The 19752-nt window shown below is 43.6% G+C and overlaps 1 protein-coding gene across 1 annotated transcript in view; it reads right to left on the reverse strand.

Moving 5' to 3' along the window:
• Positions 1-13608, reverse strand: part of cpne4a (copine IVa) — a gene marked incomplete at both ends in the record, with an annotated part of 35159 nt that extends 21551 nt beyond the window's left edge. The window contains 7 exons of the mRNA XM_083989327.1: positions 2922-3020; positions 4905-4994; positions 6582-6665; positions 6793-6867; positions 7072-7143; positions 8878-9057; positions 13438-13608. Of these exons, the coding sequence (XP_083845453.1) occupies positions 2922-3020; positions 4905-4994; positions 6582-6665; positions 6793-6867; positions 7072-7143; positions 8878-9057; positions 13438-13608 (771 nt within the window). The remainder of the gene's footprint in view (positions 1-2921; positions 3021-4904; positions 4995-6581; positions 6666-6792; positions 6868-7071; positions 7144-8877; positions 9058-13437) is intronic.
• Positions 13609-19752: the final 6144 nt, after the last annotated feature.

A 19752-nucleotide genomic window follows, 5' to 3' on the forward strand; every position in this document is an offset into this window, starting at 1 on the left:
GGCGGCGTTATTCTCATGACTCGCCGGGCAGCAGCAAGGAAACTGAAACTAGGAAACACTGGACGAGTCGACCACTAATAATAATATTAAAATAACTATAAAGACGTGTGTATCAAAAAAGAAAAGGTCACACGCACATCCGTGCCAAAAACTTCGGGCAGGTGCTGAGCCAAAAACATACAAGAATTAAAAAGAATTAAAAAGAAAGTAGAAAGGCTGGCACACCGCAGGGCACCTACATGCAGTCTATTTAATGTCAGGAACAATGTAACGTTTTGAGCAGTAACGTTACATTGTTTCTTTTTAATAACTATAAAGACAAAACGATATATTTATCTAAAATGGACCATTAACAAGTGGTGACGTAGATTCATCCACATTAATATGAGACTTTTTTATCACCAAATAGGCAAACTCCTCGTTGACTCACGTGATGTGCATTTTTTGGGGGGGAATATGGCTCCTGATAGAGTCTGTAGATGTCATCATCATCATAATCATCATTATCATCACTCAAATCTTTCACATGGTCTGGTGTTAAAAAAAAAAAAAAAAAATTGCAAAAATCTGCAATAAAAATTAAATTGAATTTAAATCAAATCGGCGCCAGAAACATCATAAAAGAATCGAACCGGTAGAAAATCACATGGTCCCAGCGCTGGTTCCCACTGGTATTTCTCTTTAATATTTATATTTATATTTTCATATTTCCCTTTAACAGTGATAATCAATACAGAGCATCTAAACGTCATTGTGACATCACCAGGTCAGTGATGATTGGTTAACGAGGATGCAGAGGGAGGGGCTAATTAAAACGGCCCCTCCCTGCTCGTTAGTGAAGCTCCGCCCCCCTCCTCCTCCTCCTGGTCAGGGTGTGTGTTGTCACGGAGACGAGGACACACACACACACACACACTCTCACTTCAGTCGTCTCATTACCGCCGACAAGGAGCCGAGCGTTTCCACGGTAACGATCCCGAGGCGCAGTTTTGATGAAATGAATCCTGAGGGTTTGTTAACCTCTACACACACACACACACACACACACACACACACACACACACACGCACACACACACACACACACACACGCGCACACACACACACACACACACACACACACACACACACACACACACACACACACACACACACACACACACACACTAATGAGGGGGTTCCCTGATACAGATGTTACAGTCACTGGATCTGATTGGACGTTCTCTTCATCCTGCTGTTACCAGGAAGAGCTGCACCTCCTCTTCCTCCTTCTCTCTCTTATTCCTCCTCCCCCTCCTCTCTCCTCCTCCTTCTCTTCCTCTCTCTTCTTCCTCCTGCTCCTCTTCCTCCTCCTCTCTCCTCCTCCTTCTCCTTCTCTCTCTTATTCCTCCTCCTCTCTCCTCCTCCTTCTCCTTCTCTCTCTTCTTCCTCCTCCTCTCTCCTCCTCTTCTTCCTCCTCTCTCCTCCTCCTCTCTCTTCTTCCTCCTCCTCTCTCCTCCTCCTTCTCTCTCTTCTTCCTCCTCCTCTCTCCTCCTCCTTCTCTCTCCTCTTCCTCCTCCTCTCTCCTCCTCCTTCTCTCTCCTCTTCCTCCTCCTCTCTCGTCCTCCTTCTCTCTCTTCTTCCTCCTCCTCTCTCTTCTTCCTCCTCCTCCTCCTCTCTCCTCTTTCCCCTCCTCCTCCTCTCTCCTCTTTCCCCTCCTCCTTCTCTCTCTTCTTCCTCCTCCTCCTACTCCCGTTCACTCCTCCTCCTCTTTCTCTCTCCTCTCCCCTCCTTCTTCTATTCCTCCTCCTCCTCCTCTGAGACTGAGACCTTCATGGAGCTTTGCCCCAACTCTTCTTTGTCCTCCTTCTTTCTCCTTTCCCTCCTCCTGCTCCTTCTTCTTACTCCTCCTCTTCCCCCTCTCTTTTCCTTTTCCTCCTCCTCCTCCTCCTCCTCCTCAGTCAGTCTGACTCCTCTGGGTTTAGTTCTGGCGTGCTGAGCTCTAAGGATTGTGGGTAACGGTCTCAGAGGAAACAAAATGAGTTCATAGGTAAATTCTAGGGCTGTCAAACGATTAATTTTTCTAATCGCGATTAATCGCATTTTTTCCATAGTTAACTCGCGATTAATCTCTATTAAAAATATTACATATGGCGCTTTGGACTTTCAACACTCCAAAGTGTTATAATCTCTAGAAAAACAACTTTTAGACCAGACCTAGTAGGCCTAGTACCTAATCATAACACATGATGCATGAAACTCACACAGAATTGAAACGAATTGCATCCAGTGGAAATTGCCCTTTACTTTGCTACACTTTTCCTGGCCATGTGCATTTGTTGACAACAGAAGCCGTCAAAAAAATCAATACATCGCCACATGCATTTGTTTACAACAAAGCCGTCAAAAAATGAATGGATGGAGCTGTGGATATATGTTAGACTGTGTATATTTGTGTAGCAACCAACTTGAAGGTGGCTTACCGCCACCTACTGGACTGGAGGTCCCACACTCCAGTCCTCCAGTCCAGCAGACAGAGGACAAAATGGGCCGCGATTAACCGCGATTAAAAAATTTAATCGCGTTAATTTTTTTAATTAATCTAATCGCGATTAACGCTTTAACTCTGACAGCCCTAGTAAATTCACACCTGTGAACTAGAATTATATTAATTACATTGTTTGTTATTAATTAATATTAATTATGCTAATGATGGAGGAGTTCCTGAGCAGCTGATTGGACAGCAGAACAGGAAGTGGTCCCACAGTTCTGGTTCTGGTTCAGGATCGTGTGTGTGTGTGTGTGTGTGTGTCTGTGTGCATGTGTGTGTGTGTGTGTGTGTGTGTGTGTGTGTGTGTGTGTGTGTGTGTGTGTGTGTGTGTGTGTGTGTGTGTTTATATGTGTGTGTGTGTGCGTGCGTGTGTGTGTGTGTGCGGTTCCTACCTGCCGTCCGTCGATGGCTCCTCTCATCTCTTTGAACGAAGCTTCAAACTCACCGATGTAGTCGTGTTTCCCGTTGGAGTCCCAGTCCCACACCGTGCACTGCACACACACACACACACACACACACATACACACACACACACACACACACACAGCTCTGGTTTCTGACAGTCAGGTGATGTATTTTATGTTTTCATACATTCATGCAGGAGTTTCGCTGAACAAGTGGGTCAGTCGCTGTGTAGAAGTAAAATACATTTTTCATATATTATATATAGGCCATGTTGCTGCTTCTCTCTCTCTCTCTCTCTGTCTCTCTTGGGAAAACGAGCCAATGAGAGGACAGAGATTACTGTCTGTAACACACTTTTCTCTCTAGAACCATTGTTTCCACTTTGTGTTTAAAGGAGAATTCCGGCCATTTTTTACCCCTAAATCGTTGTCCTGATGGTCACCAGGTGTTGGCGGGAGCAAAAAACACAACTAAAATTGATGCAGGCAAACCAGAGTTACCATGGCTACCCGGCGCTAGCGATAGCGACAACGCTAACCTATTAGTCCATGGGCCAGACCAGATTTTGGTACCACTCAAGGTGGCAAAATCTAGTAACATTTTTATGTAAAGGTACATGTTCATAGATGATATTTTGGTATGATGACCCATCCAAAGTGGCAGCTTTATGACATAAAGTTATCAACCCCCTGCAATAAATAGGCCTCTAAACGCAGGGGGCGTATAGGCTACTGTTTTGTGCTCATTTTCAGACCTTTACTCATATGTTAAGAGGGTATGTTTGGTAGCATTTTAAAGTGTACAATCCTAGCTTTCATTTAGACCTAGTTTTGGACCTATCCAAAAAAATATTAAGGTCACATGGTCAAAGGTCAATCTGTCTCAACAACTGTTTTTCCATATTTTTGCCTAAACTGTAGTCTTTTTTTATAGCACTGTGAAATGTAGGAACAGCAGCACTGACACAAATAACAAAAACTGAAATACTAACAGGACTGTAACAATTCAGGAAATGTATAATCTTCCCATAATTTCCTACTATGAGGGATGATTATGGGTCTTAAAGTGGAACATGGGCCCAGGCGAGAACTGTCAATAACTGCTAATACCTATGTATTTCTCAAAGAGTTTTTCAGTTTTCTACATATATCTTGTCATGTTTTCTATATTACTATCCGATCACAGAGCGCCTGCTCTCCCCGCCACAGAAACTAACACTTTGTCCTTGTTGTGATGATTTCTTTACTAAAATATACGGTCAGAGATATTTTGGACATCACCACTGCACTGCTCCACCGTTTATTCTAGTTAAGAAATCATCACAACAAGGACAAAGTGTTAGTTTCTGTGTCGGGGAGAGCAGGCGCTCTGTGATGGGATAGTAATGTCTTTCTGGGATGTTTCAGAGTTGGGCTATCTGAGGCTACATGCAAAAACACAAAGTTTCTACTGTTTCTACTCTACACTATATGAGTTCAGTGGTGTCTCTAAGGATTCAGTCATGTACCAGAGATATCTGATTGTTTGTTGAGTGTTTGTTGTGGTTGAAAGAATTGCCGCCATAGGTTAGCGTTGTGGCTATCCCTAGCACCGGGTAGCCATGGTAACTCTGGTTTGCCTGCATCAATTTTAGTCGCGTTTTTTGCTCCAACCAACACTGGATGACCATCAGGACAACGATGTAGGGGTCAAAAATGGCCGGAATTCTCCTTTATTCATTTCCTGTTTTATTTTGAAATCATTTCCCCCTGGCTTCCTGTGTGTGTCGCCTCCACTCTGCTGCTGCTGCTTCACCAAAGTCATGAACTGACGTCCCCGTTTAGACAGGAACATCATCGACTGACACCAGAGACTGGGTGTGTGTGTGTGTGTGTGTGTGTGTGTGTGTGTGTGTGTGTCTGTAGGTGTGTGTGTGTGTGTCTGTAGGTGTGTGTGTGTGTGTGTGTGTGTGTGTGTGTGTGTGTGTGTACCTGCAGCTTGCGCTCGTGGTCTCCGCTGCAGAGTGAGTTCAGAGACACTTTGAAGGTTTTCCACACCGGGTTCAGGTTGTTCATGACCGTCTGACAGAGGAGAAGAAACAACAGGACTCATTCTGCTTCTCCTGTGGTGTCTGAGCATGTGTGTGTGTGTGTGTGTAGCTGTGTCCCAATTCACCCTAATTTCCAGACTTCTCTGTAAAAAAAAATCAAATAACTTGTGACATTTGAGTAATTAGATGTGTAAATTGTGCAATTAATCGTTTGTTTTCATCATTCTGAATGTGTTTGCCATTGTGTCACCAAATTATTTCCAGAAGATTGTAGCTAGGTACAAAATAATTAACCCAAATAACTTCAGATGAGACCAAACACAGATATGTATTAACATAAATATACAATATTTCCATACAGTAGTTTACATTTTCCATACTTTTCCAGACCTGGAAATGTACACTACTTTCCATTAGGGATGTACCTGAACCCAAATACGTTATTCAGAAGTACACAAATAATGCTTTGATCCTGAATAGTTTGTCTGTCCAAAGCTTCTCCTCTTTATTCTGGAGTTTTTTTCTAAATAAAAGAAACATTTGGATGTGTGTTTTGAGCCAACTACAAGAGATTTAAACAAAACAGAACAAAAAAACATGTTGGTGCGTGTTCTGAGCCAATCACATCCATGCACGAGACATTGCCACAGTTTGGTTTTGGTGCATTTTTCTGAGTGTCACAATCCCGTGAACTCGTTTCACTACCAGAATTTGATCCATTCAATCCGATTACGCTTTGAAAGTCTAGAAGAGCTTAAATTATTTAATTCCCGTTCTAGTTAGTCGAGAGCTGAAGCAGAAGTTAGCCGGCTAGCTCGGCAGAAGTCTCTAATGCGCCCACTTCTGGTTTCTTCCTGAACACGAATATTGAATCCAAAGTTTTTTTTAAAAGCCCGAATCCGAACTCGAATACAAATAGTGTAGCGAATAGTGTAGGAACCCTAAACAATGGCGTTCAAAAAGCTGCAGTTCGCCTTCAGCCTCTGGGGGCTGGCTCCAGAAGGGAGCAACTCTCCATTGAGCCCCATGTTAAAATAGCCGACTTTACAGCTTAAAAAAACATATTTACAGCCTGGTACATTTTATTTTTTTGGTCTCAACCGATAGTTTCCACCTCCGTGAACACTGTTTTATGTACCAGGCTTCAAATTCGTACATAAATTGGGGCGTGGTTACATTGAGTGACAGGTTCACAGACAGTTTACCGGCCGTTAATTGGTTGCTTCAAGTTCGGTGGGCGGGTTCTTGGCCGGCACCTCTCCAAATATGGAAAGTAGACTCCACCTAAAATCCAACATGGCGTATTTCAAATGCCGTAGTAGGAGCACAAAACAGACTCCCCTAAACCAATAGGTGACGTCACGGTGCTACGTCCATTCTTTTTACAGTCTATGGATACAGGAGGCCACGAAAGATCGGTGCGGTTCGTCCTCCTAGGCAGAGGAAGGCTGCATTTGTCGAGGCCTTCGAACTGGGGCAGGCCTAGTCACGACACTGTCACGTAATCGGCCTTCAAATGCTGCTTCCAACGGCTGCCACCGCTGAATTGGGACACAGTGTGTGTGTGTGTGTGTGTGTGTGTGTGTGTGTGTGTGTGTGTGTGTGTGTGTGTGTGTACCTCGGTCCTGTAGACGAGCTGCATCGTGGCGTCATCGTTCAGTCTGTAGATCTCTAGGAACGGATCAGACTTACTGAAGAAGTCCTGAACAAACACAAACAGATTGGTCACATTGAAAGTAAAAGTTAAACTTAAAAAGCCATTTGTTGTACTTCTTTGTTTGTTATGACATCACAGCCAGACAGCAGCCAATCAGAGAGGAGGATGTTACCTTGTCGTCCAGTTTCCTGGCGCTGAACGAGAGCTCGATGTAGTCGTCGTTACCAGTCAGCTCCTCTGCTGAGATCTGGACACACACACAGGTTGGGGGTTGACACTCGGTTCATTATGACGACACAATAGATTTTAAGAAATAAAAAGATTAAAGCTGATGATTCAAGTGCAGCAGCTTCCTGCTCAGAAACCCTTTCAAAATAAAAGCTGAGTGATGTCAGAGCGAGGGGCGAGCGAGGCCGACTGGGCAGTGGGTGGAGGAGAGAGAGCAGCTCACCGTGACGATGGCCTTCCCCACGGTGCCTCCAGGTCGGAGCAGAGCTTTGGACAGCTTCCTCTGGGAGATGATCTACACACACACACACACACACACACACACACACACACACACACACACACACACACACACACACACACACACACACACACACACACACACACACACACACACGCTGAACCATTAGAACCAACTTAACCAATTGAACCATTGGAACCATCAGAACTATCGGCACCATTAGAACCAACTGAACCATAGACCAGAGCAGAATCTTTATGCAAATGAGAGTGACTGATGCATCCTGGGTAATTTAGGGGCAGCACCCGGCATCCCTCCATTGAAAAGTTCAGCCTAACTGGCTTCTTGACAAACTAACTAACAGAAAGTTGTCTATTAACAGGCTGTTTACAGACAACACTGAGCCAAAACCTCCCGGTGATTCCACCAAATACGTGTAGATGTCTGGGTCAGACATTTCTGGCCACTGTGCGGAGTCATTGATCACTGTGGGAGGCTAAAGGAGCATACCGCTAGATTCATTCATTGTAATTTTTCAAGATAGCGTGAATGGTGGGTTTCAAAGAGGGTGTCAAAATAATTATGAGACATAGTGCTACAAAAGAAACAAAAAATAAAACATTCAAATTGATTGTTAGTTAGTCTACACTCCATCAAAACACAAAAAGCTACTGAGTGCAATTTAAAAATGCCGGGCGCTGCCCCTAAATTACCCAGGATGCATCAGTCATTCTCATTTGCATAGAGATGCCGCTCTGGTCTATTGGAACCATTGGAACCATTGAAACCAACTGAACCATTGGAACCAATGGAACCAAAACCAAAACTGATTGAAACCAAACTGAACCAATGAGACCATTGGAACCAAGAGATAGAACAGAACCCAGTGTTAAACTGACTGACTGCTCATTAATCTGACTGATGTTAATTTTTAGACACTGACAGCATATGACACATAACAATATAAACTAACACAGACCTACATAAACAAAAACATAAACACAAATACAAACAAACACAAATATAAACATAAACAAATAAACACAAACATAAACAGACATTAACATAAATACAAACAGAAACACAATCACAAACATAAACACAAACACACAGATGTACTGTAGGCCTATGTGTCATTATATTGAACCGTTTCTTTCTCTATCAGCTTCTCTGTTTAAAATGTTACTTGTGTTCTTTGTTTCATATGAACAATGTTTGTCACATAGAGACACTAAACCAGTGTGTGTGTGTGTGTGTGTGTGTGTGTGTGTGTGTGTGTGTGTGTGTGTGTGTGTGTGTGTGTGTGTGTTGTTTGTTTGTTTGGAGGGGTGGGGGTGGGGTGGGGGGGGCAGGACCGTCTGTTTGTTGGTTTAATTAAAACACTGATCCCACAGCTCGTTAAACTCTCACAGTTCGTCCTTGTTCCACTTCACTTCCTCTTCATGTGGAGTTTAGAGATGATATTTTTACTTTCTCACTTATTTATTTATTTATTATTCACTAATTTTATTTATTTAACTGTGGGAGAATGAAACAAACATCAGCAGGTTCTAGATCCTGAGGAGGAGAAAAGACTTTAACAAGCTCTTAGAGAGACAGAAGGAGGAGAAAGAGAAGAGCCTCTACACTCAGTCGATCTTCTGGTTTAAACATAGAAGCTCAAAACAAAAGGAGATGTTTTACTTTCAGCTCAGGTTTGTCTGATGATTGACAGCTCCCTGGTATTTACCTGACATTTAAACACACACACAGACACACACACACACAGACCTGTCCCGTCTGTCTCACCTGTCCCAGCGTACACTCCACTGAGCCCAGGAAGTCGGCGTCCTTCAGCCCGTTGTAGTTGCTGTTGATGTCGAACAACTCGAAGCGAAGACGCTGCACCTCTTCAAAATAAAAGTCCAGAGTGAAAACCTTGGAGTAGGTGGGATTCACACAGCTACGGATCACCTCGGTCCGGTCCACCTGCACGGGACAGACAGGGACAGGGAGGGACAGGAGATATAAGAGACATTAGAGACAAAGGGAGACATCATAGACATGAGGATAAGCCGTTATCCTGATTTTGAGATAGATACGTTACGTAACAAAATGGCGGCGTCAACAATGGCCGGCGAGGAAGTAACTGTTTAGATCCCCAATATGTGGTCGGTTTATCCAAATTACGGCTGTTTAGAAGTTTGCTACATCGAAGCTCCACCTGTGGAGCAGCAACTGGCTCATCTCAGAGGCAGCAGCCGGTCTGCAGAGCTGCTTGGCCGGCCAACCTCCATCGTCATCACGGGGGACAAAACAATCGTTAATTAACTTTTAGGTGAGGTTTACCGCCGGGTAGTTACATTATTTTTAAGAGATAAATGTTGGTCTCATTGATGAAACTTAACAATTGTGGCATTAGTTTGTGTGTTTGAATGAAAAGTGAAGCTTCCTGTGTTTACTGGACTCTGGGCTCTGTATTTACATAAATCACCACTTTTACATCAATGAATTAATATTTTACAATGAACCCATCAGTCTGCATTCAATTTTATTTTATTGTATAAAGTTATATAACATGGCAGTATTTTTAATTTGTACATTTTGTTGCGCTTCCTGTTATGACACACGCATGCGCACATAAGACGCAGTAATCAGAAACCAGGTTTCTCTAAGTTCATGTTGATCAAAACCGGGATACTTAAAGGGATAGTTCAACATTTTGTCAAATTGGCCCATTGGCATAATCGCTATAGTCATAGCAGTAGGTTCATTACCTTTAATTGTCGGTGCAGAGTTGTTTTAGAGGGAAATACAGAGACTGCTTGATGAACAACTGTCCCTGAAGGAAACGCACATCAGCGGTTTTGCATGAATTTCCCTCTAAAACAACTCTGTGTGGTAACGTTGTGTTATTATCTCATAGCGTGGTGAATGTGCAGGTCACAACTTGTCCACCAGAGCGTTGTGGAGTTGTTGGATTGTGTATTTGATGAGTTTGATGATGAGGGAAACCAAGAAATCCCATAATGAGCCTCCGTAGCGTAGCTCTGAGCAGCTCACGGCTCTGTGTGATGTCCTCCTCTTCAGTCTGGTTCTGGTTCTGGTGCAGCAGCAGATGGAGCTCAGCCTGCAGCTTCTCTTAATTGGCTCGTTAGAGTTCATCTGGATCGACTGTAAAGGAACCGACGTGGAGCCAGAACCAGAACCAGAACCCTGTGGATCCTGGACCACCTCCATCTTCTTCTTCATCATCTTCCTCTCCTTCTCCTTCGTCTTCCTGCTGCGTCGTCTCTTCTCCGTTTTCAGACTTCACTTATAAACTTTCCTTCTCTCAGAGCGACTGCTCCTCGTATCCCTCCGCCACACACAAACACACAAACTAGTCCCCGTCACTTCGATTCGTTTCTCTGGATTCATGTTTCACATTCTTTCTCTTAGTTTTATTGTGAATTAGTTTAATTTAAAATGATAAAAATCATATAAAATTAATAAAAAACTAATAAAAATGTGAATGAGGGGGAAAAAAAAAAAAAAACTTAATTTGCATCCAGCATCTAAAAATACTCAGAGAAGATGAAGAAGTGGGTCAACAGAAACCAGGTCTGACCCACACACACACACACACACACACACACACACACACACACACACACACACACACACACACACACACACACACACACACACACACACACACACACACACACACACACACACACACACACACACACACACACTAAACAACACCAGCTGACATAAACTGAAGCTGATAAATGAGCTGAACTGAAAGTGTCTGTAACGTGATGACCTGATGCATGCTGGGAGTTCTGACAGACTGACTTCCTGTCGCTGTCGCCATGACTACAGACACAGGATGATGCTGTCGTCGTGGTGATACAGTGTGTGTGTTGCAGGTAAAACTCCTGAACCACCAGGTGAGATGAGAAACAAATAAACACTAAGTGGAGGTGGAGGAGGAGGAGAAGAAGGAGGACAGAGGAGGAGGATGAGGATGAGAGGAGGAGAAAGAAGAAAGAGGAGGAGGAGGAGGAGAGGAGGAGAAGAAGGAGGACAGAGGAGGAGGAGGAGGGAGGAGGAAGGAAGAGGAGGGAGGAGAAGGAAGAAAGAGGAGGAGCAGAAAGAAGAAGGAGGAGGGAGGAGGAGGAGAAGGAGGAGGAAGGAGGAAGATGAGGAGGAGAAGGAGGAGGAAGAGGGAGAGGAGGAGGAAGAAGGAGGAAGATGGAGGAAGAGGAGGAGGACAGAGGAGGAGGAGGAGGAGGAGGACGTGGTGCCTTCAGGAACTCTTCCAGTGTGGGACAGAGCAGCTTCTCTGTTCAGGTTGTGTTTTTGTAATGGAGCCAAACTGTAACAGGCTGCAGCTACATCGTTCATCAGAGTAACTGTAACTAAAGTAACTGTAATGTAACATCTACTCGTTAACTGAGTAATGACTGCAGTTATAGATTATCATTACCTCCCACTAATCACTATGGGATTCACCAGAGACTGAACATCTGTAACATCCATGAAACATCTGTTGACACCTGTTGAACACCTGCTCAGTCTCAGTCTGCTGACTCTGGTGAACAGCAGCATGGAGACACACACACACACACACACACACACACACACACACACACACACACACACACACACACACACACACACACACACACACACACACACACAGCTGACATCAGCAGCAGAGACGTTCATGTGAAATGAAGCATCAACAGAGAAAAAAAACGATCAGAGTGTCGGATTCTCTGACGCTGAACTTAAAGGGATAGTATCATTTTTTTTAAAGTGTGGTTGTATGATCTACAAATAGCCCCTAAGTACTTTAATTGCAGTAGAAGACTCTCTGCACTCCTCCCGTTAGCAACGCCAGCCCATAATAGCCCTGCCCAGAGATTTACAACATACAGTGTTGTGAATGGACCCAAAGAAACGGCCTATTTTCGTGGCCTAAAAGAGGTTTTACCTGAAAAAAAAAACACAGTTCCATTGTTCACTATAATATAATTTTTTCCAGCCCTTCAAAGTGCAGGAAAAACACAGTTTTTATTTGGACCTAACCAACTCACGTATCCCTCCGCCCAGGGTTAGCACCTGCCGATCAGCAGTTGGTTAGGTCCATTTATAGTTGGTTACTATCCCTTTAACACCCTGTACGGAGCTTTTAACTGGATACTTAAAAGTCTGTGGTTTCTGCTGATGTGTCTCTGCAAATGAGCCCGTCAGGGTGAAGATACGCTATTTCTAAGTCGTCTAATTCTACACTCTGGAGGGCATGGTCGGGTCGGACCACTGACCAAACCAGACCAATAGATACATTACACTGCAAAAAAAAAGAAAAAAAAGAAGAAGCAAGTCCCGTCTTCTTTCCAACGTTTCCAAAACAAATCTACACAAACGTCTTAATGACAGTGGGAAATGCAGTCTTCATTCCACCGCTTTCGTCCACAGGGGGCGCCAAAATCTACACTACATGAAAAGTCTGTACAGGGGCTTTAAAGAGCAAATTAAAGGGACAATGAGGAGTTTCTATTTGGTTATAAAAAAGTCTCACGTTAATGTGGATGAATCTCCGTTACCACTTGTTAATGGGCCCATTTTCGATAAATATATTGTTTTGTCTCTATCGTTATTTTGTTATTATTAGTGGTGGCGGAAATGCTGGTCGAGCCGACCAGCGTTTCCTTCGTGGCGAGTCATGAGAATAACGCCGCCGAATCTCCGTTTATGGTGGGAACTACGACGGTATGTGATCGTCTTCCAACCTCTGACTTTAATTCTTGATGAATGAAAACATGAGTCTGTCTTGCGCCGGTCAAAGAATTTCACGGTGCGGAGGCTCATAAATGTAGTGTGAAAACGCTTCGCTTTAACAAAACTCCTCATTGTCCCTTTAAAGGTTACACTTTCTTTCTTTGTTTCTTTTTTTTTTTTGTTTTTACAAAATACACAAGTAGTCCTGTGTAGAAATGACCTTTTAAAAAGTTGAGTTAGCATTTAAAATGTTTGTTTTTTTCATCAGCAAAAAATTAACCAAAAAAGTGAGAGTTTTGAGCTAATTACGTAAGCGCCTAAAAGTGCCTTTTTTATTTTAAAGGGACATTTCAACATTTTGGCAAAATTTCCTCTCACCATAATCCCTATAGTCATAGTAGTAGGTTCGTTACCTTTAATTGTCGGTGCAAGCTATTTTTAGAACGGCGGAGCAGAGCCGTGAGCTGCTCAGAGCTACGCTACGGAGGCTCATTATGGGATTTCTTGGTTTCCCTCATCAAACTCATCATCAAATACACATTCACCACGTTAACTTTTACCAGAAGACAGAGTCCGGTTGCCGTGGCGACCTACCTCCATCCACTGCCCGTGCGACATCATGTTGAGGACGACGCAGGGGTCGGGTTTGGACAGCGCGTCGCGGTCGGAGATCCCCTTACAGGTGAGACGCAGCTCCACCTTGGTGAGACACGGGCTGGAGAACAGACCCAGAGAGGAGGCGGCCGACTGGTAGATGTCTGACATGGTGGAGGACTGGGGGGGGCAGGGGGGAGGGGGGGGAGGCAGGGGAGAGGAGGGGAGAGACAAGACAGACAGAACATGAACTGTTGAAGCCTCGTGGAAGAGAGGTGAAACGTCTTCCTAGACAAAATAACCAAGTCCAGTTGCTTTCGATTTAACTTCAGACAGATGCCTCACTAAGTCAAGGCTCTTTAAAATATGGTCCTACAATAACTGATCACTACATGCTCTCCTCCTTCTCTCCATCCTCTGCTCCTCCACCACTACATTCTCTCCTCCTCCATCTCTCCATCCCAGTGGTGTAGTCAAATGTTTTGTAGTGGGTATACTGCTTTTTAGGTGGTCTGACATGGTGGAGGGCTGGGGGGGGGGGGGAATTTCAGACAGATGCTTCACATGTGATGTGACAAACTTTAGCCACAAATCCTCTATTCAAAACCACTTAAAGCAGAAGTCAGCGATCCAGTGGTTTTGTCTAACTTCCTGTCAGCAGATGGAGTTAGCAGTCCCCGCCCTCGTCCCTACGTCACCACATTCAGGCGCATCCCTTGGCTGCACACACAGAGAGGACTGCCCCTTTATGCCGTTCTCTCTCCTCATTGGATAAAGGTTGTAGGATACGATAAATGTTTTCTCCTGGGCTCAGAGCAGAGCAGAGTGACTGACAGACCCGTGTTTCAGACCAAACACTCTATAGAAGTGATTGCTGTCGGAAGATATAACTATTTAAGACTTATATTAACACAAACATTCACCTTACTTCTGCTTTAAATTCAGACAGATGCTTCACTAAGTCCAAGCTCTTTAAAAAATATGGTCCTACAACAATATTCTGCTTGTCTGTACTTTTTCAATTATGAAATAAAGATTTTCATTGAGAAAAAAAATAGCCCTACAACAACTGATCTCGATCCTCTCCTCCTCTCCTATTCCATTCCCTCCTCCATCACTCCATCCTCTCCTCCTCCATCATTACATCTTCTCCTCCTCTCCATCTCTCCATCCTCTCCTCATCACTCCATCCTCTCCGCCTCTTCCATCACTCCATCCTCTCCTCCTCCATCTCTCCATCCTTTCCTCTCCTCCTCATCACTCCATCCTCTGTTCCTCCTCATCACTCCATCCTCTCCTCCTCCATCTCTCCATCCTTTCCTCTCCTCCTCATCACTCCATCCTCTCCTCCTCCATACTCTTCTCCTCTCCTCTCCTCTTCCATTCTCTCATCCATCACTCCATCCTCTCCTCTTCCATCCTCTCTGTCACTCCATCCTTTCCTCCTCTCCTCCTCCATCATCCTTCTCTCCATCCTCTCCTCCTCCTCGTAACTCCATCCTCTCCTCCTCCATCTCTCCATCCTCTCCATCTCTCCTCTTCTCCTCCATCATTCCATCCTCTCCTTCATCTCTCCATCCTCTCCTCTTCCATTCTCGCATCCATCACTACATCCTCTCCTCCTCATCCCTCCATCCTCTCCTCCTCTTCCATCTCTCCATCTCTCCTCCTCCCTCAGCAGCTCTGATCTGATTAACAGGAGGAAGTCGTTGATGCGTCCAGTCAGAGTCGAGTTACAGGAAGTGAAGGAAGTTATTTTAACATCTGACCACAGATCAGCTGATCTTCATGGTGACCAGAGGAGTATCCGGTTTCAGTCCACATGTTTCTCTGCTACGTTCACAGGAGCTGATCGATCAATACCAGCGATCAGAGGGAAGTTAAAGTCTGATCTCCAGCTGCAGGTGAGACCAGAACCAGAACCAAGTGATTGTGTAGTCATGAACAAAAGATTAGGGTGCGTTTGTGTCGCGGTGTGCAGAGACGAGAGCTACTACACTGATGTTGCAAGGTTGAGCCCAATTCCAATTCTGTTTAACCCTATAGCCCTTAACCCTTGAAAGGGGTAGAGGTTGAAAGTCAATTCCTACGAATTGGGACGCCCCTTCAACAATCACATACGTCATCAGTCGTCTCTGCTGGCTTTCACATAAGCAGATGTGACAAGCTTTTACCACAAATCCTCTATTCAAAACCATGTTAACTTAATGTAAATGTGGTGGTTTGTGTCCGTAGGCTCCAGAGCCCCGAGGCAGCGCTGCTCCTCTGTCCAATACACACAGGAAGCTTCACTTTACATTCAGACTAACTAATGCGACTGCCACAATTGTTACATTTCATCAATGAGACCAACATTTATCTCCTAAAAAGAAACTGCCGGCGGCAAACCTCTAAAAACCTGCGGGTAAGTTAATTAGCGATGGTCTTTTCTCCCAGGATGATGACGGAGGTTGGCCGGCTGACCAGCTCTCGAGCCGTTGATCTGCTCCACAGGTGGAGCTTCACTTCTCCCAAAAACATCGGAGCAAACGTCTAAACAGCCGTCATTTGGATAAACCGACCGCACATTGGGGATCTAAACAGCTACTTTCTCAAATGAAAATATACTAAAACTTAAGGCAAGGCAAGGCAATTTTATTTGTATAGCCCGTTTTTACACCAGTTTAAGGGCTTTACATCCCATCATAACAACATCCTCTGTCCTTAGACCCTCACATCCACTGAGGAAAAACTCCATGGAAAACCCTTTTAACAGGGAAAACCAGGAGAAAGCTCAGGGTGAGCAACAGAGGAGGGATCCCTCACCGAAGACAGAGATGTTGTTACAGACAAGAAAACAGTTTGCAGTTAACAAACTGACGTGATAACAGCGCTACAGCGAGAAATAAAACTGCTGCCGGCTGCCGCGAGATGCATTCTGGGAAACTTGTCATAGCCCTCGGTTTGAAGTGTGTCTCTGTCCGTTTGAAGGGCCAGATAGCCAGACCACTTCCCCCTAACCCTCGTCTGAACCAGAATCAGGACGCCACCACTTCACATGAACGCACAAAACGAAGGGTTAAGGCCACGGGCTAAGGGGGGGGAACTGGAATTCAGGCTTGGTTTTCAGCCGTGAGACGCCAGGTGAGGACAGAGAGCCTCCGTTCTCACTGGTACAAGTCACAAGTCAGGTACTTAACGATCAGATTTCCCCTGGAGCTTTTTAATGAAGGTAAAAATGTAGCACAGCCACGGGAGAAATCCTGCTGAGTTCCTCTTTAACGCAGCTGCTGCCAATAATGCGTTAAGATAAATAACGTTGGTTAGTTAGAGCAACGTTAGTGTGTCACACGCAGAAACAGGTAACAGTTTGCCAATTTTGCAAACGATTCCCTTATCAATTCCAGTCCTTTTTTTTTTTTCTTGCCGCAATCGCTCTTTGAATTAATGCTGGTGAGCCCAACACGGCGGTCTTCAAATTAAAAGCCCTTCAACCTTTCACATGGCTCAGTCATATTGATTATTACATATTGACTTAATTTTGACAAGCCACGCCTCCAAATGTTGAAATTTAGGTCGACTAATGACTCTTTGGTCGATAATGCTTGGTCGACTATTTGGGGGCAGCCCTGGTAGTACAAACGTGAACAAAGTTTGTTGTCCTTTTTTTTCCAAATGAGAATCGATAAAGAATCGAATCGTTAAGCAGAATCGAAAATTGAATTAGAATCGCAAAAATCTTATCAATTCCCATCCCTACACAACATGAAGATGCTAAATGTTCTAACAGATGTCAGCAGCCACCTGACCACCTTGATGCTCTCTGTTCTCTCACCTGGAGCCAGCAGCTGGAGGTGGAGGTGGAGGTGGGCGGGGCTTAAGGCCTGATTCAGGAAGTCACTAATTATCTGATTAAAGATCGTTAATCTTCACAGATCAGTGGAGGTTTCTCCTCTGTCATAAAAGACAACACAATAAAACATTTGTAATAATCTCAGATGTTATGATGACATCATGTTACATCAGCCTTCGTGTTAACGAGGTCGTTACAGAGGATTCACCTGAATTAACCAGACGAAGACGAAGACGAAGAGGAAGAGGAAGCAGCAGCTTTTTAACAGAGAGTAACATGAGTTATTCATCTCTGATAAAACATTGATCACAGCTCAATACACACACACACACACACACAGAGAGAGAGGGAGAGAAGGAGAGAGCTCTACATTCAGCATCTGAGAATATTCAGTGAATGAAATCTTCACTATCACACACACTAACACACACACACACTCTAACGCACACAGATCTGAGAATAAAACCGTTTTCACATCAAACAGTCGTCACACTCCTCTGACTCCTCTTCACTCTGAACGCAGGGAGAATCCATCCAGCTGTGCAGCTCAACACATCTGGACTGAGAGAAGCTGCTGCTGCTGCTACGACAACTAAACCACAACTAAACCACTCAGACACACACACAGAGAGGATGGAGAGCTGCAACTATTCATCGATTTATCCAACAATAATCGATTATTAAATGAATCGTCAACTATTCTGAGAAAAAAAGTCCAGATTCTGTGATTCCAGCTTCTTAAATGTGAATATTTCTGGGTTTTTTTGTTCCTTTATGACATTTTGTAACATTTTATTGACCAAACAACTAATCGATTAATGGTTTAAATAGTTGACAGATTAATCGATAATGAAAATAATCCTAAATTGCAGCTCTGGACTGAGAGAAGCTGCTGCTGCTGCTGCTACGACAACTAAACCACAACTAAACCACTCAGACACACAGAGAGGATGGAGAGCTGCAACAATTCATCGATTTATCCAACAATAATCAATTATTAAATGAATCGTCAACTATTCTGGTAATAATAATAATACAAAAAGTCCAAATTCTCTGATTCCAGCTTCTTAAATGTGAATATTTCTGGGGTTTTTTGTTCCTTTATGACATTTTTAACATTTTATTGACCAAATAACTAATCGATTAATGATTTAAATAGTTGATAGATGAATTGATAATGAAAATAAAGAGAGTTTGTGTTTTACCTTCTCACAGGAAGCAGCAGCAGCAGTAGAAAAGGGAAAAGAAGAAGCTCCGCTGTGACAAAAGCATGAGAAAGTTTCCAGTTTCAGCTCAGACCGACTGATCTGAGACCAGCTGCTCGCTGACGGATGCTCAGCTTCATCCTCCTGCTGCTGCGCCTCCTTCTCCTCCTCCTTCTCCTCCTGCTGCTCCTCCTGCTGCTCCTCCTCTGGCTGCTGGAGCCTCTACAGCCTCCAGCCGCCTCACACGCCTTTATAGCCGGGGAAGCCTCACACACACACACACACACACACACACACACACACATTCACATACATATTCACACACTCACATTCTCATACACACACCAGGGGAGGAGGAGGAGGAGGAGGAGGAGGAGGAGGAAGGAGCAGGCTGCAGCGCCTCCTGCAGGCCGAGCAGCAGCAGCACAGACAGAGCTCACAATGAAACAAATACAATGATGGAAATAATCATAATAATAGTAATAATAAGACCTTTATTTTGAAACAACCAGGAAGTGCAGCTCAAAGTGTTTGTTTTTTTTACTTTTTATTTTTCATTTTTCCACAAAAACAAAACATTGACTGACTTAGGACCATATGAATTGAAATACAGGTAAATAAAATGTAGTAAAAATACCATAAAGAGAAATCACACAGAGAATAGATATTTGCACCAAAGGGAATAAATAACAGCAGTACAATATCAATCTTAGAGATGTATGACAGTCTTATAATAACCCATATTCCTCCAAATAGAGAGTAATACAGTTCCACCTTTGTTCAAAAGTCTCCATTTTCAGTTGTAGACTTGCAGTCATTCGCTCCATTGTGTAAGCTCAAAGTGTTTTAATAAAGAAATGAAAGAGTGAATATTAGAAGATTAATAAATGTGAGATCAAATGGAAAAAAAGAAAAGAAAAATTGAACCATAATAATCCATCTGATGAATACTTAAATCTCGACCACCACTGTCTGATATGTAAAATAAATAAATAAAATTAAATTACACAACAAAACATTGTGTTTTTTCTTTATTAACAGTATTTGAATAACAGTAGGACTTACACAGGCATGAAACAGGGGTTTGTCACAGACTTGATGGCATAAAAACAACCCCGATTGTATGGAAATTATTGAATTATTAAGAATATTGGGCTAATCAACTGGAAAATAAAGTATGAAATGAAATGCAGCAATAGAGAGAAATAATAATATCATGACATGCAGCATTAAAATCTGTGCCATAAACACGATGTTCATCTGTAGTTTTGGGTGAGA

Source organism: Trachurus trachurus, assembly GCF_905171665.1.
Source record: "Trachurus trachurus genome assembly, chromosome: 16".
NCBI lineage: Eukaryota > Metazoa > Chordata > Actinopteri > Carangiformes > Carangidae > Trachurus > Trachurus trachurus.